The sequence below is a fragment of the Lonchura striata genome, chromosome 6 (genome assembly GCF_046129695.1).
Source record: "Lonchura striata isolate bLonStr1 chromosome 6, bLonStr1.mat, whole genome shotgun sequence".
Lineage (NCBI taxonomy): Eukaryota > Metazoa > Chordata > Aves > Passeriformes > Estrildidae > Lonchura > Lonchura striata.
This window is the reverse complement of record NC_134608.1, coordinates 10,781,571-10,807,936: the sequence shown is the minus strand read 5'-3', so window position 1 is coordinate 10,807,936 and position 26,366 is coordinate 10,781,571. Positions and strand designations below refer to the sequence as shown.

Genomic DNA, 26,366 nt, shown 5'->3' with positions numbered 1-26,366 from the left:
CGCGGGGCGCGGGATCCACTGCCCGGCCGGCCCTGAGCGCCCACCCCGGCTCGGCACAAGAGGCCGAGGGGGAGCCACGGAGTTACTTGGGCGGACCCGGGGCGGCTCCTCGGGCACCGCGCGGTGCCCGCGGCGGGCGGCGGTGCCCCGGGGCAGCTGGCAGCGCCCGGCTGACGGGGCAGCACCGCGGCCCCGTCCGTGCGGTGCCGCTGCCCGGCGGGCTGCTGCCGCTGCCCCGCTCTCTCCGACCTCGGCGCTGTCCCGCACTCTCGGTCGGGCCGCCCCCCTGCTCTCCTCAGGCCACTCCTGCCCGGCGGGACCCCCATCCCCTCGTGGGACTCTGGCCGCTGCTGCCGGCAGGAGCCGTCCCGGACAGAGCAAGCCCAGAGCCCCAACCCCGCCGGGCTCAGCTCCCCTCGGACTACTGAGCTTTGTATGGAATCTCATTCAAACTGCGCCGTAACCTTCCGCCACGGGGGAGGAGGGTGGGGGGGGCAAAGTAGTCCCTTGCCACGCTCCTCCCGGGTCCGAGTTCCCGGCGGGGCGGCGGAACCGGGGCCGAGCCGGGGGAGCGGCCGGGGAGGGGCTCCCCGGCGGGGGGTGCGGCCCCGCCTCCAGCCCGCTCCGCTGGCAGCAGAGAGCGCGGAGCAGAGGTATCGCTGGGCGGAGAGATCGCGGAGAGATCGCGGAGCCCGCACACACACGGCCCGCGGTCCGCCTCCACCGCGCCCAGCGAACGGAAGCGCCGGGCCGCCGCGATGGACAGGCGGCGCCGGCCAATGGGCGGGCGGGATGGCCTCCCAAAATGTAGGTTTGGCCAATGGGAAGGGGCAGGAGCGGGGGGAGGCGGGGCTGGCCGCGGGCAGCAGCGCAGGTTGAGCGGAGTCCCAGCGCAGGGCTGGGATGAGCCTCAAAGTTCGGGGCGATCGCGGTGGGGGATGTAGCAGCGCCGCCACCGCCGCGCACCGGCCCGGCCCGCCCCGGCTCCCGCCCGCCCTTGGCGCCTCCCACAGCCCCCCCCCCGCAGTTTTTAAACTCTGATCTTCTCCCCCCCTCCCTTCCCTTCTTCTCCACACCCCCCTCCCCTTCCTCCCCTAAATGCCAGCCATGATCGAGAAGGGCCCGGAGGTCTCGGGGAAACGGCGGGGCAGGAACCAGAACGCCGCCGGGGCGAATAATAACAACAACGGCGGCAGCAAAAGTTTATCCGCCGCCCCCAACGGCAACAGCGGCGTGAACTCCTGGGAGGAGGGGAGCTCGGGGTCGTCCAGCGATGAGGAGCACGGTGAGGAGCGGGTGCGGGGTGCGTTTTTTGGGGGGGTTGGTCCTAGGGGCCGCTCGGGCCCACGCGGGTAACGCTTCTCCCTCTGCCTCCCTCAGCTGGCGGCGGAATGAGGGTCGGGCCGCAGTACCAGGCGGTGGTCCCTGATTTCGACCCCGGTAAGTCTTTATTATGTTTTAAGGGGGGCAGCTCCTCCCCCTCATCCAGTGCTTTGGACCCTCCGCCTCCCGATGAGTGGGGTACGAGCCCCCCCCCCCCCCCCGCCCCGGGTTCCACTCATCGGGTCCAAAAATAATCTCCCCTTAATTCCACTCTCAAACACCCAGAGCAAGAACAAGGACCCCCCCTTCCTCCCCCCTTCCCCAGCGCACACGGTTGATAAAAGAAGTCTCGATGCTTTCCAGAGGGCGCTTTGCAGGCAGGGAGGAACAGGGAAGCTGGCAGGGCTGGAGGAGGCAGGAGATGGCAGTTGGGTGGGATTTTTTTTCTTCTCATTTCTTTTTTTCTTTCTTTTTCCTTTTTTTTTTTCCTTTTGTTCGGCTTTTTTTGCTTGTTTTTCTTTCTTTTTTTGTTTGTTCTATCCTCTTATAAACTCGTGTTTCTGTGGTTTCAGTGATAGGGGTGGAACTAGAAGATACCAAGTTATAATTATAATTTTTTTCGAAGGTATTTAGAAGTGACTTAGGTCTGTATTTTAATTTTTTTTTCTTCCTAAGAAGCTCTTTGCCTGTGTTCTCCAGAAAAAAAAAAAATGTTTAATGTTCCAGCTATTCTGCTTCGGTTCTTTGTAAGCTAATTTAAAGTGGTATGGAAGCAAATTTTGAGCAAACAAAGGAATTGGGGCTGTGCTGAAAGGCAGGTGCTGGAAGCACGGTGGTACTGATGTATCTCCGGGTATAGAAAGACAGGCTGTTGACCTCTTTAGTTTGAAATCTAAGCTTTTTTTTTTTTTTTTTGGTATTGTTCCTTTGTAAGCGGAGGTTGCAGCTAGTGAAAACCCTCCTTCTGTCTGGAGATCCTAGCGTTTGGAGTTGTCCCTTTGCCCAGCCCAAACTTAATTGAATCCTCCGCACCTCTCAGACTAAAACAAAAAGAATGCTGTGGAAAGCCACAGTGTCTCCTTATCGAATAATCCTGAGAGTTGCTGTTGTGTGGACTCGGGAAAAAGATTTATCATAGGTCATCCTCAGACTGTGCACTAATGTTGGATGCCTTTTTTATTATTAAGTATATGTGTCCGTTCCTAACTGTTAAGCTCTCAGGGTGGGGGGAGGGCAAAGAGGATTTTTTTTTCTTAAGTTCAGTATTACTTGTATTCATTTACAGAATAATTTTTCCCCACTCCTTCCCCCCTTCGTTTTCTTGACAAAATAAGATACAAGGGGGAGTCCATTTCTTGGTTGACCAGGAGGAAAAACGGGGCGGACAGCGAGGAGGAGGAGGGAGGGGGAGGAAGGGGGAGCTGTTAGCTAGGCAGCAGTTGACACTGGTTTTCAATCTGTAGGTCAAACGCAGCATTTCTGTAGCACACAACGTGCATCACATTGACTTATCAGCCACGTATCGTAATACTTGGGCTTTACAGTCACCCTGGTGAATTATACTCTTTTGAGCAATTCGTTTATTGAGCATAATAGGTGGGGGGGAAAAATATTGCGAGCTGCTTCCTGACTGTTGTGTACTCAGATGTACATTGTTCTGGTTTAAACTTAGACATAAACAGTGACCTATACAAAGGTTATTGCTTTCTATGCTGTGTGGAGTGGAAGGGAGGGGGAAGTGTGTGATCTGAAGAAACAATTTTTTTTCTGAGTAATCTGTACCCTAACATGCGATCAGCAGGTGATTGTGTTTGAGTTCACCGTGTAATACAGCAAGCCTATAGTTGGTTCACCCAAAGTAAATGATCAGTCTTCTGATGACCTGAATGGACATCAGATCCTCCTTTACTGGCCTCAGGGTGTTTGTTTTTTCTGTTTCTGACAAGTAAACCTTTTAATTATGAAGTTTGGAGTGAACTTTTATCTGCTTGTATATGGGAAAATTTGTTTCCTGTGTTGTGGAATTACCCAGGAATCATTTTGCAATGCCACGTTGTTCCCTGATTTTTGTCATCTCTTCTTGGTCCTAAAGATAAAAGCTACATTAAGTTCATTTGTTATGTCTCTTTTGTTCCCCTCTTTAAGAAAGAAAACCTTAAATAAGACTAACATGCTACACTTAGACCTTTTGACTAAAACTGTTAAGTTGTCCTGTCTTGCTGGTAATGTCAGAAGTAAAATCCTATGAAATAGTGTTATCAGAGTGCACAGATGCTGTGTCTTTCTCACTAAAAGTTTTAGTGATTGGTTGACCAAAAGATCCTAAGCTTGGAAGTTGTTATTGAGTTGTGGAGGCTTTCACCTTCAGGTTAGCTGGCTGGGAAAATGCGGAGTGCTTGTGCTGCTCTGGCTGTGTCTGAGGGGAAAATAACACAGACCAGGCCTTGTGTGTATTTCTTTTTTTTAAACTTAATGTTCAGTTATATCTTTGGCTGAGGTATATCTGTAACTGCTTATTCTTACATCAGCATTTTACGTGGGAGTTCCTCTGTCCCCATGCAGAGGGGCAGAGAAAGCATTTCATTTTGTTTCACTTCTCAGCCACATGGGAGCTGCTGCAAAGAGCAATGAAATTAGGAAAGCTTTGAAAGATCTGAAATCCTTTTCTGTGCAGCTGCAGGAGAAAAGAGAGCTGGAATAAGGCAGTGGTGGGATGTTAATCTGGGTATCATGAGTTTAATAGAGAAGAGCAAAAAACTATGGCATAGTATGGTCTGTAAGTAAAGAGTGTTCTCAGTGGTTGCCTAAGTTTAGGAAGTGAAGGACTTCATCTTTTTGTTGTCATGGGGAGGGATAGAAAGTTCATTTCTTTCCCTTGCTTTACCAGACTATGGGGAAAAGGGTTAAGGGTTGTGCTACTGCTTTGCTTTCCTTCATCCTTGAAAGAAAATGACAAGTTCACATTCTGAATTAAAATACCTTGGTGTAAGTTTATAATATTGCTTGTAGCTAAAACTTGCTGTGGCAGTGGCCAAGGAAGGCCTGATGTGATTCTTTGACTGTAAAAATGCTTGTGGCTGGAATCCTCTCCAGGAGGTGGTTCTTACTCACAGCTCCTTGAGTAAGTCTTTTTGCAGTGGCAAGGCCTTTCCATGAGCTGGCAGAGCCTGTAGGTTCTTTGCTAAAGTTAATGCTGCCATCCTTTTTACCTGTCCCAATCTCCCCATGTTTTGGGAAAATATGTTCTCACTACATTGATCCTGCTTCTTTTATTATCTCAAAAACTTACTTTATTATTGTTTTTATTAAGCTTTATTATTGTTGTTACAGTACTTACACCTTTATTGTTATTTGTGTAATAAGAGTAGCTGTACAGTAAAGGCAAGGCTTTGGCAGAGGCAATGTGTGTATTAAACAAGCCAATTCAGCTTGGAAAAAGAATAGGTAAAACTTCTTGGGCTGAAAATCCCATGCCAGAGCTCACTAGACTCAATAAAACTTGCACTTCACCTATGCTTCACTGTTCAGCCTTGAGTTCACAGATACAATGTGAAAAATTGTACAATTGCTATTGTGTCTGCTATTTCTTCCCTTATTAGCGCTCAGAATCAATTATTTGCCAGCCCAAAATTCTGTGTGTTAAACAAAGGCTGATATTAGTAGGTCAGCATTTCATGGGAGTTCTGAAACAGACATGGAAGATTTTGAAGAGGCAAACTATTATGGTTCTTTTAATCCATACAAATGAAACCCACATGTCCTGTTAATGGAAAAACTCACTGGAAGGAAATATTGCATATCCTAAAGCTAAGTAAAAATCTTTCGTATGGGGAAGTGCTGATATTGTACTTGACTGTTTTATTTGTTGCTTATTAATTTATGCTATTGGAACACTGAAAATAGGAGGAAGAAAACATTAGTGAGCACTTTAACACAGCCAGTGAATTTCACTGATGATTAAAGCTTCCATAATTTTGAGGAGTGTTAAATAACTCCCTGAAGAGAACAGATAGTCCCAAATTTTGACTTGTATTGAAGGCAGATGAACTTCTTTTTTTTTTGTCCTTTGTAGCACTACAATTTAGATTTCCTTATTTGTTGCAATGGCAGTAAAAATACAAGCTACATCTTTGGACATTGGTTATGTTGGTCATCTTTGGAAAGCAGCTTCTGGGGCTCTTTCCAGTAGAAATAGATGAGGAAAAGCAGGTTTGACTCAACAGCATCCTGTGGAAATGCAAGTTTGGGATGTATGTTGTCTGTGAGACTTCAGTCCCTTGCTTGCAGTGTTGCTGTCTTCTCAGTTTTTTGGTTTTGTACTGTAACAGTAAACATGGTGGAAGGAAATCTACCTGTAGTGCATTCACCCCTCGATTCAGAAAAGCCTACTGGAAGGTGCTCAGTGCCAGAATGTCACTAATCCTTGAAGAGTTTGTTCTCTGGTCCACACTGTTTGCTGCACTCTGTGTATTCCTGCACAAACAGTTGGTATTTCCAGGCTTTCTTTTGTGACCAAGACTGTTGTTTCAGCATTGCCAAGAAATGAAGGGGGAGGGGGGGGGGGAAGAAATCAGCAACTCTTCTCACTATAGTGAGAAACCTTGTCAGTGTAGTTGTGTCTAAGAAGAATTTAAAACCCAACCAAGATAGTCACTGCTGTCTCTTATCTGGAGTGCCTGATCCCTGGGTGGAAGTGGTGGCATGGCCATGTCCTAGGGGAGGAAGCTAATACATCCATCCAACTCTGGCTGTTAAAATGTGCCTACTCGCTGCCTATTTAGGTTCAAAGATTGAAAGTATAATATTGGGACAGCCCCTGGGTGTCCCATTCCCCTAGAACTTTTGTATTTCTCTGGTGGTTGTAAATACCATGTTTTATTAGATTGTATCAGGTGCTACATGGGGTTCTGGGCAGAGGCACCTATTGACCTACACAGTCAGGACTATAACCTTTAAACAAGAGGTTATTATAAGCCCCTTGTGGCTTACACTTGACAAAAACAACTCCCAGCCTACTTTTTCTGGTTCTTTCTTTGCAGCTGATCCTGTGCCTTGCAGTTTGCAAATAGTGTGAGTACCCAATGGGCGTGCAGAAAATGGTATTTTGCTGAATGGATTCATCAGAAAAGGGATGAGAAAAAAAGAGTGCTTTTTAGGTGAGACTTTGGGAGCTCCATCTAAGCAAGTGGAAAATTCAAAACCAAACTCTTGAAACTGGAAATACTGGTATGCTGGAGAGCTATCTCATCTCTTCAAATGACTGTGCCTTAAACTCAACAGGCAGGAACTCAGTGCAGCAGTCCCTTTGGAAAAGAAGGAAGAGTTAAGAGGGTGTTTGATCTAATCAGAAATACCAAACCACAATGTACTAATGCTCAGAGTGTTTGGACTGACAGAGGCTGCCTGGTGTCTTGGTAAACCACACACACTTTGGGTCTTGCCCTGTTGTTTGAGGAGATGTACATCATGCCCAATGAGAGTGTGTTTTCAGAATTAGGTGGTGGAAAATTTAGGTACTGGAAAATTTAAACTCTGGTGGAAGAAGAGGAGCTTTTCCCCCTAGTAGTAGTCTGCTCAGTGCCGTACTTCCTTGTGGGCTATATTTGTCTTGCCCTTCTTCTCAGAGGTCACAGCGTCTGTGAATGTGCTGTAGTGCAGAGCAGATGAAAAGGTCCTCAACCTCGAGCTCCATCAGAAACGGTTGCCAAACCCTTGGGTTTTTGTTTCAACATTGCAGGAATTTAGGTACAATCAAAGGGTCAGGCTGGTGTCCAGCAGCTCTGGGGAAGGTGACTCCTGTCTCCTTACTGGGCTGGCAACTCTGCTGGTCTGTGGGTGAGTCTGTCATCTGTTTTTGTCAGTGGTACGTACTGCTGGTCCAGTCTCCAGGGCAGGAAAGGCTGCAGCCCTGCTACTACAGAGTAAAGCTCACTTGTAGATGCTGACACTTTAGCTTATCCTCTGTCTTTAAAATCCACTCTGGGCAAAAAGGTGAGTAATGCTCAAATTGGAAACTTGTTATCCATACCTTTGGCACATCAGGAGGAGTACAGCTGTTGATTTGGTGCTGTATCTTTTTCACCTGTGGGCTGTTTCCCTGAGGAGAGGCCGTTTTTGAGCCTACATTGTCCAGTGGTCAGCTTTCAGCCAGCCTGTTCACTCATCCTGAGAAGGGGTGCAGAGGCTCTAGAGGGGAGCACAGCTCCCACTCAAACATATTTCAAGGCATGGCTTTGGAGCTTTCTCGTTATTCAAATAGCACCAAGGACATCCTTCTCAAACCTTAATGCTGTTGTAAACAAACAAATCTCTGTGTAGCCAAAGCCTGTGGCTTCCTTCCCTGCCTGGCACATGCAGTGTTTGTATGTGGAGGTAATAGCTGTCTCATGTACTGACAAATGTATTAATGGCTGGACTGGAATTAATACTAGGTAGAGTGACTGCTTTGTTCTTCATAGCTGGTTCCTGCTGCTTAATGAGGTGCTCTTAAAACTCTTGTTTTCAGTCCTAGTTAGGTCTGTGACTTGGCCAAGTGAAGGCTTAGAGCTCCCTGTGATTAGTCATTATAATTAGCTCGGAAATCTTTGCCTCTGTGATCAAGGCACACTGTATAATGCGGCTTATATTGGGCTCTAGCCCTGTCACATAGCTGCAGAGGACTATGGATGACAGTGCTCTGCTGGACATATGTATGTATTTAACTGTGTTGTAACCTTAATGTGCAATTGCTAAGATGTGCCAGGAAGGTAAATCTGAAATAAATGCCTACTCAGAAACTTGTGGTTAGTGCTAGTACCCGCTTCCCTTGGACAGTGCAATTTCTGGTTATGGCCAGGGCTTGCCTTACCTGTACCAAGTGTAAGGTAAAATTGAGATATAGTGACTAGCAGCTGAATATGGAGAGCAAATTAAAAACGAGAACTCAGGGCTAGATATTATATGCCCCTTTCCTAGGAATTCTGTACCTCTTTCTGTAGTGGGCCACCTTGTCTTCTGAGCCTTAGGCTTGGTGGTATAACAAGATGAGCAATCCCACAATAGGTGTTTAAACTTGAAAGAGCAGTTTGAAATTCAGTTCTTGAAAATACAAAGTTGATTTGTAAATGAAACTTGTTTTTCAAAAGCATTTTTTAAGGAATGCTCGATTAGGTGTCTGTTTCTTTAAAATTTTCAATTCTTTAATATATCATTCCATATGAAAGTTTTGATGACTTTGTGCTTTCTGAAAGTGCAAGAGGATGTGTTCAGCTTCAGTGAAGGCAGTGAAAGTTTCTCTAGCATACTGGAGAATCGGGATGCTTGTGTGCTCCTCACATTGTTTTGAAACGCAACTGATTGTGATGAGCGCTGGCTTTTAAGTATTGTAGGTGTCAAACTCAGTAAATTTTCTGCACTTCTCATGCAAGGTTTTGAGATTAAACCAGGGAGTTCAACCTGCCTTTCCAAGGATCTTCAAAAATTTAGCTTTAATCAGCAGCTTGCTCTTTTAACTTCATAGAGGAAGTATTGGTAAATGTTGCCTCTCTGGGGGGAGGAGGCTGCAGTAGTGTGATAAAATTGCAAAAATTCCCTCTCATGAAGCAATTCTAGTCTATTCTCTCCCCTTCAGCCCTGTCTCTCTATCGTGCAAGTATGTTTAGGGGACATCAGTAGGGTCTCATAGGTACTCTGTGTGTGTGACTAGGTGTGTCTCTGGAAAAATATCCCTGCCCTTTTAGGGGTATGAGTTTAAGGTGGTGAGTTGCCCCCTCCCCTAACTCTGTGCTCTTCGCCTGGATGGATTTCACAAATACTGACTTGAGAGAGCTTACTTTTGCAGTGCAGTTGTCTAATTAGGGGAGTCTAGCCATGTGACTGTCTATTGCAGCTTTGCAGTTCTGCTCTCTGTAGGTATGTGGGATAACCTGCTATGATAGCTTCTGCATATACTTTAAGATGATTGGATGTTTTATCAGGTTGGTTTATCAGGTTTTAGTTCATATATGGAGAGACTGATTTGAAAATTTCATATTGAGAATAATTACTAGTGTACATGACCTTGAATTGGTGTCCTTCTAGACTTTGTAACCCTAGTGTGAAAGCACAACATAACAAATGTGTAATTGTAGTTGTGGCTTCTGGGTTCAGAAATCCCTAAGGAATATGGATAAACAAGGCTTGCATGTGGGGGTACAGTGCCTGTTTGTCCCTGGAGAGGGTAAAGAGAGATTCTAGTTCTACGTGGGGCTTGGGGATGGATAGAGACTAAGAAAAACCTCCCTTGAGTAGGAAAACGCCTTCTGTCTGGAAGAACTGTGTTGACAGAACTGGGAAGATTTGGTCTATGTAGCAGCATTGTTTTTGTAGCAATTCTTTCATTGAAATGCAAAGAATTTTTTTCTCTTTCCTCTGACTTCCCACCTTCTTTGGGTGTCTAAACTTGGCCCCTGTTCTCATCGGTAACACTGGTTTGAGATTTGGCCCTGTGTAAATGGTGACGGGGGGATTTTTTTCCTCCCACCCTGTGTTGAGAGCCCACTGCCCCATGTAGCAGGTGCTGTTGGCTGGAGTTGTGCACAGTTCTGCATTTAGGTTGCTAACAGCTGTGTGAAAAGCTAAACGTGTCACATCTGTAACCCAAGCTTTTTTGTTCTAAAGAATGTAAAATGTTCAGTGATACCAGTGTGTGCATCTATTCCTTTGGCTGACGTCTCTCCATCCTTAGGAGGGAGCTGGTGTAGGTGCTTCTGGGAGGAGTAAAGGACTGAAGGCAGGCAGCCATACCAGGTGTAGCATTTGTACTTTCTCGGTATTGTTTTCTGTCTGGGAATCTTAAAGATGTCCCTCCTGGGACCCTTGGGCTGATTTGTGCAGCTGCTACCACACTGTTCATGACAGTAGCCATGGGAACACAAGTAGGATGATACAAGTTTAAAACTCTAACTTGTTGCTAGGCAGACCCAGCTTCGTGTGTGGATTAAGTAGTCTTAACAACAACAAAAAAACCCACTCCAGATATTCTGCCACTTTCTGTGGGGGAAGACAGCTGGGCTCACTCCTAACTCTGGGTCTTTCATTGGGCTGGCAGAATGAAACCAGCCCCAGAAGAGTCCCCTGACATCAGCCAACCTTGGGGGAAACCCCTCTTTTACATCTGAATCATGAGTAGGTCGTTAGGTTGTGGCTGGGGGGGCGGCAGTTTCAGCAGGTAGGTTTTGTCACAACCTTTTGTAAAAAACCAAGTGCTGTGAAGTAAAGCCATGTGCCTCCCAATGCAAAACCTTAGTGCCACTCGGTCTAAAAGTTTTAGCCTGCATTAAAATAGGTACTGCTACAAGTGACATACACTCTAAACAAAGGTCATGGGCTTAAAATATCACAAGATCACTTATAAACTCTGGCTGTAAAAATTAAAATTACGACTAAGGCAAGATAAATGCCTTCAAAAATTGCACTGCTTTTGCACACTGTTAGCATAGGTGCTCTGTGTGCTGCATGAGCTGGTTTTAACTTGTTGATAAGTTGTTCTGTCCCAAGCTTGTATTTTGGCATTTTATGTTCAAGAAAAAAGGGCAGCCTGTTCCCTCAAGTTATTTCTGTTGTAAATGTCTGACAAAGGATGTATGGCACATTATGGGGCCCACAGGGAACTGGAGACCCAAACTTTCAGGGAGCGATATCCCCTATATGCTACTTGAGGGCTGAGCTCCAGCATGTCTTTGTCCCTGCAGCTGTTGGCTTCCTATATCACAGCAGTAATTAGTTATGCTCTGGACACTGGTTTAAGTGGATCTCTTTTATTTTATAAGCATTTGCTCTGCAGTAACTGTCATTCCTGTTGGAATAAGGCCATTTATAGAGATGCTCCCAATTACCACCTGCTCTTTTTCTTTCTTAGCAAAATACACTCTTACCTAATTTAACCTCCCACAGCAATTGCTTTGAAGTTGTTTACTCATTGCATCTTGGCTCACTGCTATACCTTTTCTTACTGACCACCCTAACAAAATGCAGTTGTCCTTGTGTGTCCTTCCATAACTTACCTGCTTCTGAGGAGGAAGCCCACCTGCTTGGTTTGCCCTAAACACTTCTGTAGTCAACTCTTACAAGAAAAGATTTCTTTCCTTTAGTGTGTCTCAGCCCTTTTATTTATTTCCTAAGTGCTATTTGTGGTTCTCCAACTTTCATTAGAGTTTTACTACAGTTTACAGATTATCACCACCTGCTTACTAACCCAACCCTGCTTGGATTTCTGTGCTCTTCTCTGTGCTGCTGAGTCCTCTTTCTTGGTACTTTGTTCATCCAGGAGAGACAGCCATGTCTTGAACTTCATTGTAGTTGTGTTGTTCCCTCAGGCTGGAAGAAAGTGGTCAGGATTTTTACTTTATTATAATTTTGCTCTGTAAGAGAGGAAAATATGTCAGAGGTCTGTCCCTTAAGCTCTCCTACAACTTGAACACCTCTCTGGACATAGTATCTGCCTGCTTTTCAAGCATTTGTGTAGCAGCGATGTTTTTGCCTTTTCAGGCTCCGTAAGGCTTTTGTTTCATCACTGAAGAATTTCTACCTCAGCTTCTCCTGTGGAAGCCACTTGTTCTTGTAGGAGCAAATGCTCCCCCCTCCACTTTAGCTGGTGGAATATCTTTGGCCAGTTGTGTCACTCTTCCAAACTGTTGGTGCTGTGAGCAAACAGGTGTGTGAGAAAAGTGAGAGCACTGATCTTTCTTCAGCCAGGGCTGCCCTGGGAACTCCTGAGTGCTTGTCTGGAGCCTTTAGCTGGCCCCTGCCTGCTGAGCACTGAAGCTGAGTTGCTGAGAGTAGCTCTGAAGTCTGTCCTACGAATTTGGAGGGAGAGGGAAGGTCTCCTTGCCTGTTCTGTGAATAAAGCAAACCTTGAGGCTGCTGGCTGACTCAAATCTGCAAGCAGTGAGGACATACAAGAGTTTTTCTCTTGGCCGTAGTCTCAGCCTCGGGCTCATCATTGCGTGTGCTGAGGGGAGGCTCGGAGGGTACAGCTGGATCTCATCTGAAGTTCTCATCACCTCTCTTCTCCAGTTCAGCTTTATGCAAGGATCAAATAACTTGGGAGAGAGGCTTGCTGGTGGGAATTTGCTGGTGGAAGGATGATTTTTCAGAGCTGTCCTCTGGACTACAGCCCAAGAGCTGAGTTGCTTGGCAAATCATTTCTTCCTGTGTGTACTGGCTCTGAGAAGTGGGTCTGCTCTCTGGGAAACTGCTGCATTGTGCTCTAGCTCTTTCTATATTTCGGGTGGATTTTTAGTCCTCTTGGTTTGGTTTTTAAGACAGTTCTCTCCCAAGATTTGCCTGGGATTGTGAGTGCATGGGATCAGTTTCTTTTCTTAGGCAGTTTCAGGTGAAACAGCAAGCTGTCCTCCACACGCAAATCAAGTACAGGCAGTCCTTGTGGTGCAAACAGGGCAGGCACAAATCCAGCCATTCTGCCAGCAGGCTGAAAATTTGGCAAGGGTTTAGGAGTGTATTTGTAGATTTTGGTGAAAAATTACTTTTTCTACTGGAGCAGATGCAAAGATGGTTGGAGTTGGAGGTCTTCCAGTTTTGGAGATCTGGTGCAGCTAATGACTGGGGACCATCCATGTCCTGGTGCAGAGTGGAGATGGCAATCTGAAACTGACCACTGCTGGTTTGAAAGGATGGATGGAGTTTGAGAAAACATTTATAAATGCTAGAGCTGTTTAAAGTGTGTGTGCGAGTAGCTATGTTAGACAGGTTCATATTGTTTGTTGTACTCATCTTGCTGAAGTTATTTTGAAGGATAAAGGAAAAATAAAGACAGAACTTCTTGAACCCCTAACAATATTTTTAGAGATCATAAAAGCAAATAAACGAGCTTTTGGAGAGTTAGACGCTGTCCTTGTTGATCAGACACTTGCTGGGCAGGGGACTGTTTGATGCCCTCTTACCTAAGCCCTTGTGAAAGAGGCTCTGGGAGCCCACTCTGGGCTCCACTTGGAGGCAGCCATCTCCAGCTCAGTTTGGTGGAGTGCTGTCCTGTCTGCTTATGGCTCCCTCCGCTGTGTTGTGCATAGCAATACCTCTGTAGCAGCAGCACATCCTTCAGCTGGAGAGAAGGAAACCACTGGGAGTGTGGCTTGTGAAATTATCTCAGTGTCTGCTGGGTGAGGGGGTAGGAGGAGATGTGATGGGGTAGGAGAAATCGTTTTTGTATTAGTATAGGCAGTGGATTTAATTCACGCAGCTGGGACTGGGACAAAGCTTGGAGCAGGTGCACACCCAGAGCTTGCTTAAGTTGGATAGATGCCTGCTGAAATGTTTATCAAACGTGAGAATAAAAGGGAAAATGTTGTATTTAACCTTTTTTTTGATGATGCATTTTAAAAATAGCTCATGTTTCTGAAGTCAACAGCAGTTACAACCAGGGCTTGAAAAATGGACTTGGCACTTGCAAGCCACAGTGGGAAACACCTGTGCTGCAATATGCCCTGCAGCAAGGAAGGGCTACCAGGGCTGGGTGCTGCTTGCTTACCCTGGTGCTTGTTGGCTCTTGCAGCAGGGTTCTCTTTGTGTGCTAGGATTGTCTTTGCACTCTTACTGCTGCTCTGCTCTTAGTCATTTATCAGTAGACATAATTTGGCTTGATATCTGTATTTCACTGCTGTAAAAGTGATTCTCAGCCTCTGGAGTAGAAAAGAATGAATCTAGTTACTCTTAGCTCCGTTTTACCCCAGTAAAACTATGGCATGCAGTTGAGGCACTGAAGCTGCATCCAAACTAAGGAAGACACTACTGCACTAATGTGCTAATTTTATACTCTTACTTGGCAGGTTGCCTTTGTAATCAAAGGGCTGGAAATTTTTCAGTTTGAACAAAATGTTCTAAGTAGCTGTGCTCTAGGTGGAAACAGATTTGATATGGGATACTGCCTTCAAAAGAAATCCATCTTTCAATATCTTTCTGGGCATAATCGTTCTAACTAAAATTCACTTTTGTGACTGAGTGAAGCTATAGCCAAGATCTGAGTAAGGCTTACCTCTGGAGTTTCCTTTGCAGAGGTGTGTTTCATCAATCTCTGCATCTCATGGGAATGGAGGGAAGGAGATGTTTTCAGGAAGTACCTGGAAACTTTAGGATTGACAGTTGTAGTGAATTTCAGCAAAACAATTCTATTGTGTGTCATTTTCTCCCTGTTTGATTAATAACTGTTGTATGAGCTTGGTGGAGAACTTGGTCAAAATACAAAAGCATTTTTAAACAAGTTTGAAAGAGAACATCCTGGTGAGTTGTACAGTACTTGGCACATAGAGATTATGCAGTAGGGAGTAAATACCCGATTCTCATCAATAGTGTAAAAGTAATTAAAAGCATATTTTGATGCCCTTGGATTTTTTGCCCTGTGTTTTAGGGAATCGGTGGCCATTGACTAGAGAACATATGTATCCAGGTCTACTTTTTCCAACAAAAATGTCCACAAGAATAGAACAATCACAGCGCAGTCACATATTTCTAAAGGGGTTTGAAATGAAATGCTAACTCAAAGGTCATGTTTATGTTACTGGAAAGTTTAAAACAAATGGCAGAATTGCTTTCAGGCTGTATGAAATATGTCTTTCTGTTGCCTTTGAATTTTTTTTTAAGTAACTTCCAGTGTTCATGAATCTAATACAGAAATTTCAATACACTATTTTCTAATGAGCCTAAAATTTCTACTCCTGCAATACTGTAATGAGAGCTAAACTTCATTGCTTTGAGTTTGAGATGAAACAAAACTCTGTGTGCCATATGCTAAAAGGACAAGCTGACTTGACAGCAACAATGTGTTTTTTCTTCTGCATTTTGGAAAGATTTTGTAGTCCTGGAGGGCAGCTGTAGGGAGACAGAAATCGGTAAAGATTCAAGAATAATGTGAGAAGGACCTGTAAGGTCAGCAGAGCTGGAAACTTAAGTGTCTGAGATGGTAGGTGAATAATAGAAAGAAGGAAAAAAAACCAAGATTAGCTGGAAAGGGACACTGGGCAAAATATAAACTAAAAAATATCTCATGTTTTTAGTGTCCTCTTCTGAAGATACTTGTCTGTTCTTCCTGTTGTTTTGTGATTTGATAGATTAAACCCACAGTTTTCAGTTCAAGTGAGTGCAAATTCACTCTCCTAAACTTTGGAGAATGTGATCTTGAATTGAATTTCTGTCATCGGAAGACAGCCAGGGCTCTCTAGTGGGGTGGTGCTAGAAGGGAAGCTACATTCATGATAGTCTTGAACTAGCCAAAGGCTGCTGTCTGATGGCCTGACATCTCCACATTGAGCTGAGCTTCTGTTTCTGCCTGCAGCAGCTCTTCTTGTCTATGTGAAAGGCTTACATCCATGGCTGGGTACTGCTCTGGTGTCCTGAACAAATAGGCAGCTTGCTTGGTGATGGGAGAGCCAGAGCAGGCCTATCATTGCTTTCTCTCCTCCCAGACAAGGAGACCTGTGGTTTTCTCTGCTCACATGCCCTCTGCCAGACCTGCAGCTGCTCTGGACATTCAGCTGGAAGTCTTCTTTGCTGTGACTTCTGTTTTACCCTTTCCAGAAGCAGTGTGCTTAGAAGTTGAGGACTTGCATAGTTAGGTACATGTTGTGTTTGGCACCTGCTGTTGTTGCTGTCATTTGTGATTCCTGTGACCATCAGCAAAGTGTGATGTCCTCCACAGCACTAGTTATGTGGCCCTGCTGTGCTGGGGTTGGTCACCATGGAGCTCATGACTTGCTTGCCATACTCTGTGATAAAGGTGTGTGGGGGATTGTAGCTGTGTGTTTCTGCTGTCCTCCCAGTGTATTTCACTCTCCTCTTGGTTGTCCTGCCTGTCCTTTGAAGCCAGGCAGTGTCCCTTTGTACTGCTGTCAGGGCATGGGGACCTCGAGTATGATGACCTGGATTGTGGCAGGCTGCTGGAAGTGTGAGTGAGCCAAATGAACTGCTGGCTCTGTGGAATGTGCCCGAGCCAGATGCAGGAAGAGCCAAACACTGTAAGTCACCATGCAGGCCAGCTCTTGGCACAACATTCAGCTGAGTAAAGTTGCTGGACATGTGTTTTGCAGGCTCTTGAGTCTGAATTCAGCTTTGAGTGCATTTTCTGCAGTCTTGTTACTTCTGTTCTGGCTTGAGTTTTACAGTAGAGGTCCTTTTCTTCCACCTCTGTGTTTTACTCCATGTAAGTTCTTGGCTAAATACTTGTTTGGGTTAAGGAACCCTTGCAGCTTTCTCTTTCCACCTCTAACCTCTCTTCTTTACAGGCACCTTGCTTCATCCCTGAGCAGCACAAAGCATTATATCTTTTTTGGAGATACAATGGAAATATTTGGTGGAAATATTCTTATTATCCACATTTCTGGACCGCTTAAGAGGCTGGGACAGGCCTTGTCTAACTCAGATCTTGTGAGTCTTGTCAGTTCCTGTTCCTTGTGCTATTTGACTGATCTACCCCTTCTGGAAAACAAGCAGTCACTCGTGCACTGTCCCCATGGCACATGTTCAGACCAGGATCCTCCTTTGCCCCTGGGGTATCCTTGATGCAGCAGGTGTCACTCTGGTGCTGAATTTCATCAGGTCTGCCCAGAACCCTGTTCAATAACAACAGGCACTTAGTGCCATTGCTATACAGGCATGAGATCTCTGTTGTACATGGATTTTGGTACAATTACAGCCTGTTGTTTCACAGATGTGTTTGTGTCACACAACTGTAACACAAAGCTTTTCTTGTCAAAACAGATGCTTAAGTGGCTATTTAACTTAGATTGTAGTGAGCTACCTCCATGCAACTGCAAGTGAGTGGGGCAGGACCATGGGCTAGCACTGAGGGAAGTGGTGGGAATCCTGCCTCCAAATGGCCATAAATAAATAGTCTTTGGTCGTGGTCAAGCACAGCTAGAGTGTTAGTGAAGCGAGGGAGCGAATGAAGTAATGACCATGGGCAGACCCTGGAATGAATTGGACAGGAGAAGCTGTCAGCACACCAAAAATGGCCCTTCTGTGTAGATGTCTGACTAATTGGCAGTGATGGGGGAAAGCGCACGTAGGATGCTGGGATTTGACACAAGCCTCTGAAGGGCTCTCGGGCACATCTGACCACTGTCAGTGCCTTGACTGATAAGTGAAGCTGACTGATAGGTTCCTTCCAGGGTTTAGATGTATTGGAACAAGAGGTGGGCAGTGGCAAGGGAAGAAAAATAACCTGTTCCCCTCTTTCAGTCATTTGTATTGTCAGAGTATGAGCTTGTGCTGGGATTGGGGAAAATAAATGCTCTTGCCTGCAGCATTTATGGCTCTTGGTACTTACTTCAGTCAACATAGAGGAGCTTGGGACATTTGTATGCCACAGGAAAAGTAGAAACTGTTCCCGGTGAGGACAGAATTTTCAGAGTACAGTTAATCTGGGTAGTAAGATGAGTAATTAGCACCTCTACTCTGCATGTGTGTTCTCCACGGCTAAGCATTCATCAGGTTCTTAAGTTTTGTGTTCTCTTAGCCCCCGGCTGGGTCACTGCTCTTTGAACAATGGATGCTGGACTTGAATGAATGAGAAATCCACTGGGAGGTGAGCCAGTGTGGTATAACAGATGATGTGATGGTGTTTCTTCCCCTTCCTCCTCCTTTTGGCCCAGTGGTTTAAAACCTTGTTTTTGAAAAAATATCCTCCAGTTGATTTTTCAAATGGGACAACAGACAAGTCTTCCCTTAATATGAGAAGGTAAACTTTGTTTAGAGTACTCTGCCCTGCAGCAAAGAACACTGACATCTGAAGGTTAAAGGTGGTGGCAGAGAGAAGACTCCAAGAAGAGCTTGGTTTTATTAAGCAAAGGCACCTGAAATCCTGACACGTGAGAATCATTGCCATTTGGTGGAAATGATGACAGGTGTTTCACCATAGGAAACTCATTGCTTGACTTCCAGTGTGACCTTGGGCAGAAAGCTGGACCTTTTAGCTTTCTCCATTTTATGTTAAAGCTATCTGTGTTGCTCAATCTGGGGATGATGAGAGTGGCGTGGACAAATGTGTGTGAATGCAGAAATGTCAGAGAAGAAAACAGCAGCCTGGGAAGTGTTTATACTTTACAAGGCAGGGCTGGAATTCCCCATCTGATTTGGTGACAAGTAAGATGGCAAGAGGAGATGTCAGTGTTTGTGGTCTGTCATATGAACAGAACTGATGCATCTGAGGTCTGGTCTGACCATAACAGACTGATTCATGTTCTGGAGGTAGAACAGGAAGAAATGTTCCTTAGTAATCTGTCTTCTAAAAATCAGAAATGTTTCTGGCTGCAGGCTAAGGTGCACTAACTGTTCCACTGTGAATTCCTTATGGAGATAGTGTGCTTCATCTGGCTTTATTACAAAGCAAAGCAGGTGCAGCCAGTGCTTGGCTTGCTTGGCTACCTCGGGGAGGAGCCTGCATTTGTGCACTGGGCAAGAGGAAGAGATGTCTCTAACAGGGAAAGCAGAGGCTAAATTTACACATTCCCCCTTCAGGCTGCTTGGAAGAAAGATAAATACATAAGCAGTAAATGTGTGTTGGTTAGACTCTGTTGTGCCAGACCTGTTCTGTGCCTTACGAGAAGCCTTGACACACCTCAAAGTTTTAGCTCCTTCCCCTGCCTGGAATCTGGAGTGCAGGTTCCCTGCACTGTCCAGTGCTGCTCATGGGCACATTTCTCTGGGTTGCCTTAACTTTGTGGTTCATGATGCTGCCTCTCTTGCTTGCTCATGAGAGAAAAACTGCTCCCAGGGACCACTGGAGTTGGGGGAGTTCTCTGGTCTGACTGTTTTGGTGTTGTCCCTCTCTCTGAATGTCAGTTCTGTGGGTGCAGCCTGGCATTGTAGAGAAGCCAGAGCCCTGGAGCCAGAGGGTTTCACTGGTTCAGGAGCAACCCTCTTACCCCTTACACAAAGGTTTTGGAGGGTGTTTCTTGACAATTTGTGTTTCATGTTTTTTGTTTGTGAGATTGCCACAGAAAAGGGTTTCTGAAAATTTGGAGACCTGTGCCCTGAAAATCTGTGAGGGGAATACAAGATACTAGAGAAGGCAGGGAAACTATTGAGGTAAGTGTTCTTGCAGACTGGATTCAAGCAAGTGCCTAAAGCTCAGAATTTTCAGCACTCAAAGGCCTGATCTACTGCAAAAGCTGGAGAAGGGTTCAGTTCTTCCAGATTTCTCTCTAGCTGCTTGCCTAAATAAACACCCTCTGCATCAGTTGCACTGTTCATTGTCTTATGTCTCTGAGCTATGCTGATTTTCCCCACGATGGTGGAAATGAATTCAGAATCTTCACTGTGTGACAACTGCAGAACTATCCCCTATGAAGTGATGTGAGGACAGCTGGTCTACGGAGACACCACAACATTTGTCACTTGGCCATGTGCAAGGTAGCCAGAGCCTGCTAGGTGCCTGCCATGTTCATCAGAGGTCCTTGGTAGTGTATCTCAGGTTTGTTCCAGCCCACTCTGTGCAAGGTGTGTCAGCACAACGTGCCTGTTATTTGCAAACTTTTAACAGAACTCATGTTCAGTTGGCTCTTGGAAGGGAGAGATTAAAAGCAGGTCCTGAATGTGTCTGCTGTGGTCTGTGAAAACCACGGTCTATTGGATAGTGAAATTATCTTCCTGGGTTCAGTTATAATGGAGCCTTAGGGCATCCTGAGGGGAATAAGCTCTTGTTACTCTGATGCAGAAACATAATTTACGGAGGCCCCTCTCAGGGGTTCAAGACCTCCTGGTGACCTACTTTACCATGAAGAGATGCTGTCGTGACATGGACAAGCAGGAGCTGCTCCAAGGCTATGACCAATTACATCAGGCTGTAGTTTGACGTGTGTTCTGACAGATGGGCACACAGGTGAGCCAAGAAGAGGGCGAGAGGTCAGAGTAGCTAGAACAGCTTCTCCTAGATCCTGCAGCCAAGCAGACATTGTCCTAATCAGTACCTTGTGAGAATGGCTTGCAGAGGGAAGAATGAAACAAACACTGGCTCATTATGTGCTTGCTAGTGTGCACCCAATGGTTCTGGCTAGTGTATTTCTGTAAGGTGCATTCCCAGCTATGCTGGGCATTTCGTGTATCAGACAGCTTGGTCTGTAGCTGTTCCTTGGTTATCATAAGACTTTTTGCAGGGTGTGTTTGTCACACTAACAAAAGTTATCCATCCATCTAGTGACAAAAATCCCTGCTACTTATTCCTGGGAACTTGATTTTGAATTGTCAGAGTGTGAACACTGGTGGGCTAAGCAGCAAGTCTGAAGTGTGTGGTGCTGGCTTGGTCCCTGCTTGGCGCAGTGTGTAGAGGATCCCGGATGGAGCCTCTGAGTGCAGGAGCAGTTGCTGGAAGTCTTGCTGCCTGCTGCTTGCATCTTCTCAGCTCTGTAAAATTTTATGCTTTTAAGTGAATGATCTTTCTCAGTAATTAGTCCAGGGCCTTGGAAGAGAGAGGTGTGCAGCACTGTGTTCTGCTGTAGAGATGCTTGCAGGGAAGCAGGGAGCAATGCTGCTGGTATTTTGAGAGCAGTCCTTGAGGCACATAATGCTTAAGTACACTGTGATTGATTCTGTCACCATGCAAAGGTCTTTCCTCATGGCTTTATCAATTACAGCTTTAAGAATTTTTGGAGTTACTGGCTGTGTGCAGGCTTGTGATGGTGGGATACACTGTTTATATTGAGGTAGAGGTATGGGTCATCTCCTGGCAATCAGAAATCTCCCATGTAGGTGCTGTGTGACCAGCAAACCACACCCCTCTACAGCAAAACCTGCTGGGAGGTGATTCACTATAACTGTACAAAGCAAGCTCTGCCAATATAGCAGGGTACATAGTGGGAATACTCTGGGGATGCTTTTGTACTTAACTGCTATGGAGTGAATCCATGAACTTCAGAGTGTAAATGCCATGACCCAGAGCCCAGCCAGGTCAGTGGAACAAGTCCCTGTGGGCTGGAGGACTGTAGACTGGGCCTTGTATTGCCATTTATCCTTTTTTCCAATTTATGATGTGAAAGAATTAATTTTTTTTCCCCTGTCCTATAACTTTTATGTAGCTAGTTTTAATTCATAGTATTGTCTTATCCTACCACCTGTGATTCTCCACAATCCTAAGCTGGCAAGAGACTTGATTAAAGCTTAGTGATATGCTAAAATATTTTTTAGTAGTCTAAGAGCTTTTATGGTAAGAACAAAAAGATTCCTAAAACCTAAATGCCAAGTCTTCATTTTGTTTAGTTTTTTGCTTCAATAGCAGATCTTTTTCAGACGGTTTACGTGGGGTGGAGTCCTGACTGTTCTGAACTTTTCAAAATCACTTCTGCCCACTTGTCTCCCCAAGGTGTTCTGCACTTGGAACCACAGAGTGGCAGTGCCTGGTTGGAATAAATGGATGTTTATTGAGGCACATACAGAAGGATGGACTTGGGGAGCAGGGGAGAACTGTATCTGCAGCTCCAAAGGCAGAGATAGTCTCCTTTGTTATGACTCGTACCTTGCTCTTCTTTCTAGTTCATTACTTTATTACTTCTTTTGCCTGTGCATTAGTTTTTGAAATAGTGCTAGAAAAGGAGAGGCATAGATGCAGTTTCCTCTATTCTGAAGTCTTAAGAAAGATAGATCATTAGCTCTCTCTGTAACTAACTTATCACCCTTAACTACTGCTCTTTGTTCCTAGGTTTTCCAGAAGATCTTGCTGACTTGCATCAAAACAGGAAGTCTGCAATCCTGTGAATAACTGGGTGGTTCAGTCTGTTTTGTTTTTTTTTTCCATCCAACACTTTACCAGACAGAGTTAAATTCCTTTTCCATCAGTCATCCTGAGTTAGGGCTAGACTTTCTCTTGGCATATAATAATTTATCAAGTTTCATTATGGAGAAATACGGGATTTGAGGGAGGGTGGGATTGGTCCTGCCTTGTCCTTCTGTTGTATTTTGGCAATATTCCCTCTAAAGATACCGTATGCAAAGACACTGCAGAATGTCAGAGCATCTCTGGACTCAGCTGTCTGTTGCTGTCTTTTAACCTGACTGTAGGAAAGGAAGGTTTAGTTCGGCAGTCTCTGAGGAGCACACCCAAAGGACACGGAGGATTTTGGCTTCGTGGTGAAGTTCTGCTGCTGAATTGATACAATCATGCCAGTATAACCATGGACCAATCTCCCTGCAGTGGTGACTTTACTTTTTCACCAGTAACTGCTCAGTTTAACTTGCTCCTGTATGTACAGAGTTTTGAGTTATGTCATTACTGTCCTAGCTTGGCTTAGCAGCTACAGGTAAGTTAACTGTACTCTGCGTTGAGAATCCTGGATGTAAGAAGGAACTTCATGAACTCCTGTTGGTAGCCCAGGTATATGGACATCATTGTCCTGCTATATTCTTGTAGTAGTTTAAGTAAAGCTTGGTCTGTGTACCACATCTCTGGCTACAGATCTGCATGTGGTTTTAACTCTTGGTCTATACTAGAAATATTTTTCTGTGTAAGCTGAACTAAGCTGTGAATTTAATCTGTTGTAGTTAGGGCTTTATAACCCTTACAGTGGAAGTCTAGTCACTTTTGAATAGCTTGCTTTCGTCTTCATTCCTTTTGCTTTCCTATGGGGTCTCCTATGTAGAAGGGAGTTTTGTGAAACATTAAATAATATTTCGGAAGCTACAGACTTTCCTAGACACCTAGATAGTCAAGGCTTCTCATTTCCTACTAGACTCCATTCTAAGGCTGTGAGCCCAAGGGCACCTTTCTTTTGTCTAGCTGGAGTGAATGGTTTTTGGTTTCGTTTTGCCCCCTCTGCCAGGAGCCATTTTGTGATATATGGGTCCCTGGAAAGGCCTTTGTCTGAAGCAAAAGGGACAAAGCTTCCGAGAGACTTGTCCAGTTAACTGGCCTGACCCTGGTGTCTGCTCTCATTAGCACTGGAACCAGATATGCAACTGCTGGTGGTGTCTGTACGGGAAAAATTAGAAATAATTGGGGGTGTCACCTCAAAGTGCAATAGCTCTCCTGCAGGACTCCACCTTTTTGTTTGTTAGTTGTTTTTTTCCTTTCACCTCAGAAAAGACACTTTTGTAGTTGAGTCTACTGTGGAAGTTGTTCTTCAGCAGGTACAGTGATCTGCCTGTGTTGGTGAGCTGTTAACAGTGGGTGATTCATTCTTTGTGTGTGATGGATGCTATGGCCACCAGAAAGTAACTGGAATTGACTTTCTGTGGTCTTCTCACTTGGAACTGCATAGTGAGAAATTCCCCCAAGATCAGTCCTTGCCTGGCTCGTGGAAGTGCAGGAATTCTTTTTGCCCTGGAGTATGGAATGTCCTGATCTTGGCCCTTACACTTTCTAGCCCTCTGTATGTACATCTGCAAAGTGCTGAGTATCACTCGTGTTGAAGGCGGCAGCAAATTGAGGCACTAAGGTAAAATGACTTACTTCTGCTCCAGGGAACAAAACATATTTTTCCAATAGCATCCTAGTCCCATGCTCAGTCACTTTCTATGGCAGTCAGAAATAAATCCATTTTTATACAGCTTTTTCTTCAGAACTGCACTGCATAAGCATTCTAGCAGGTGATCTAAGCTTTTGTTATAGAGCTGCTTGAGAGTAGAAAACATGGGGCTTCTAGCCACAAAGCAACTTAGCAGGGCAGGTCTTCATGAATCAGTAATGAAATGCAGAGAGCCCCATTCCAAGGATCAGATCTTTTAGGTGTATGAGAAGAAAATAATAGCCTCAGATTCATTGTTTGTTTTAATAAATGAATAAAATGGTTTTATGGGTGTCTTGCAAACTCTGGGCTCAAAGTCAGAAGGTCAGACTAACACATATCCTTGTAACTGGAAGTAAAAGACACCTAGGACTGATTAATGGATGATGGCATTGTGTTTCATGAAGGCCAGATAGTTCTCTAGGCAAGATTCAGTACATGAAATACCTCTTAATCTCAATGGAAAAGTCATGGATGTTATGTACTTGATGTGAGGACTTGACAGGGAAAGAGAGTAATTTATAAGCTCTGAGTCCACTTTCCATGTCCATTGTGGAAAAATCAGAAGAGATACTCTTGAGATATATTTAGGATTAAAAGTGAAAATCTTTAAATGCTAAAATTAAGTTATTCAGAATGTTTTCTGTCACTAATGAATTTGAATGTATGTTTCATTAAAAAAAAATTGGTACATATGAATTTAATTAGTGATAACGTGGAATCAGATTTACTTTTTGTCCTTGATGTTTTCATGTCACAATGAAGGACACTTCCATGCAGACTGGGGTGCTGTACTTGTTTCTTTACATTTGCATTATGACACTAGGTCTTTAGTTATGTACCATTTCAGAGCCCCCAGGATATTTAACCTTCTGTTTGAGTTAACAATATTGATACTTCCTATTTCTGACACTTTTCGTCCCTCTTTTGTCTCATTTTAGAGATTCACCAACTGGCAACAAATACATTTATTACTGCAGTGTGCTGTGATGTTCTGGTCTCATCTTTGAACAGTGACAAATGTACCCTTTATTAAAGAGCTTTATTTGAAAGCATACCTGGTGGAAATTTATGAGCTAACTCAAATAAGCATGACATGTTTCTCATTCCTGAATGAGACAGTGAAATTCCAAGTTCTTACAGCTGACTCCTTTGAAAACTTTTGGGAAAGGTAGAAAAAACCAAAAAAAAGTAGTTTTCACTCCCCATGTTTCCAAACTTTCGGAAATAATTACACCTCTGGATGACACATGAGGAGGACAAGACTGACTCTCTTTACGTCATTACGTAAGGAGACAGCACATGCCCAAACTATTCCTTCTATCCTCTACATGTGTACATTGTTCTGCCAGAATTTCAGTGGCTAGGGAAGTTCCCCTTTCAGATCATGTGTGCTACTTTTAGTGGCAGTGCTGAGAATGATACTGAAATCACCCAAACGAAAGAAACGAGGAACGAGGCAATCTCACAACGTTTTTTAACAACAGCATTAGTGGTAGGAATGTGTGATAGTTTCGGGAGTTTTATGCAGGAGAGCCAATAAGCCTGGAAGATTGTTAGGCTGGCTAAATGGCAAAACCAGGGAGGATAATTGCTGCTTCTATTAAAAAACAAAACAAGGTATTTCTTCCCCTTGTGGCGAGGTTTTAGTGGCCAAAATTGATGGTTCTGTAGGAACTGCAGAGGAATTGCTTCTGAAAGCACAAAAATCTGCTTTCCTAGTGGTATTGGTAGCATGTCCTTGGCTGATACAATTGAACTGAGTCCTCTGTTCAGGAAGGTTACAGCATCACAGGGCAAAGTTGGACACGACAGGTCATAAACCTGACGAGGGTGCAATGACTGACCACCCAGCACGTGTGCAGTATTCTGCTGGGAGATGGCTGTAAGAGACAAATGTTTACATTTTGTTACTACATACCATGCCTAGTGTATTTTCTGTGCCTTTAGTCCTGCAGGGGAGATGTTTCCTTGCAGGGGGGTGAGCAGCAGAGCAAAGGCACGGTGCCCTTGCCTTGTGCAGAGCGTGAGCTGCAGGGCACTGGCTGAGCCTGCTGCCACATGACGTTCAGTTTTAGGGATTGAGAAGCAAAGTGGAAGCTTGTTGTGAAAGCTTTTAACTTTTCGGTAGCATCAACCGAGCAAAGTGGAGCTTGGTGAAAAAATGTGTAGTTCCTCTGTTCCTGCAGATATTGGGACTTCAGCAGGGCTCTGCTCTTGATTAGGCTGCAAGGGAGGGGAGGCTGCATCGTGAGTCAGTGTCAGACGGAAACAAGTTTTCAACCTTGCCGACTCTGCACAGAAAGAACTGTTCAAGGGCAGTAAGCCAGGGATGTGGAAACTGGTGCTCTGGTGTCATCTTTCCTAGAAATTGCTGCAGAGTTCTCTAGTGGAGATAGCAATGATATTTAAACTGTGTAAAAGGGAGTGTAGTTTTCTTGGTGTACTGCTCTAGTCAAGGGAAGAAAGACTGTCAGTCCAGTAATTTTACTAGATATTGCTTAATTATCACTCCTTTTTCTTGTGCAGGAATAACTTAAAACCTGCTCTCCCAGGATCTGTGCTAGTCTCATGTGACTCTTC

The 26,366-nt window shown here is 44.8% G+C and overlaps 1 protein-coding gene across 2 annotated transcripts in view; it reads left to right on the top strand.

The window, feature by feature from the left end:
• The first annotated feature begins 757 nt into the window (after nucleotides 1-757).
• RCOR1 (REST corepressor 1) overlaps nucleotides 758-26,366 on the top strand; it is an 81,837-nt gene continuing 56,228 nt past the window's right edge. Inside the window, exons 1-3 of one of the 2 annotated variants that reach the window (XM_021541375.2) lie at nucleotides 758-807; nucleotides 1,106-1,285; nucleotides 1,381-1,440. In XM_021541375.2, the coding sequence (XP_021397050.1) occupies nucleotides 759-807; nucleotides 1,106-1,285; nucleotides 1,381-1,440 (289 nt within the window). In that variant the 5' untranslated portion in view covers nucleotide 758. Of the gene's footprint in view, nucleotides 808-1,059; nucleotides 1,286-1,380; nucleotides 1,441-26,366 lie in introns of those variants that run through there. The other variant, XM_021541376.3, reaches the window with a different exon arrangement.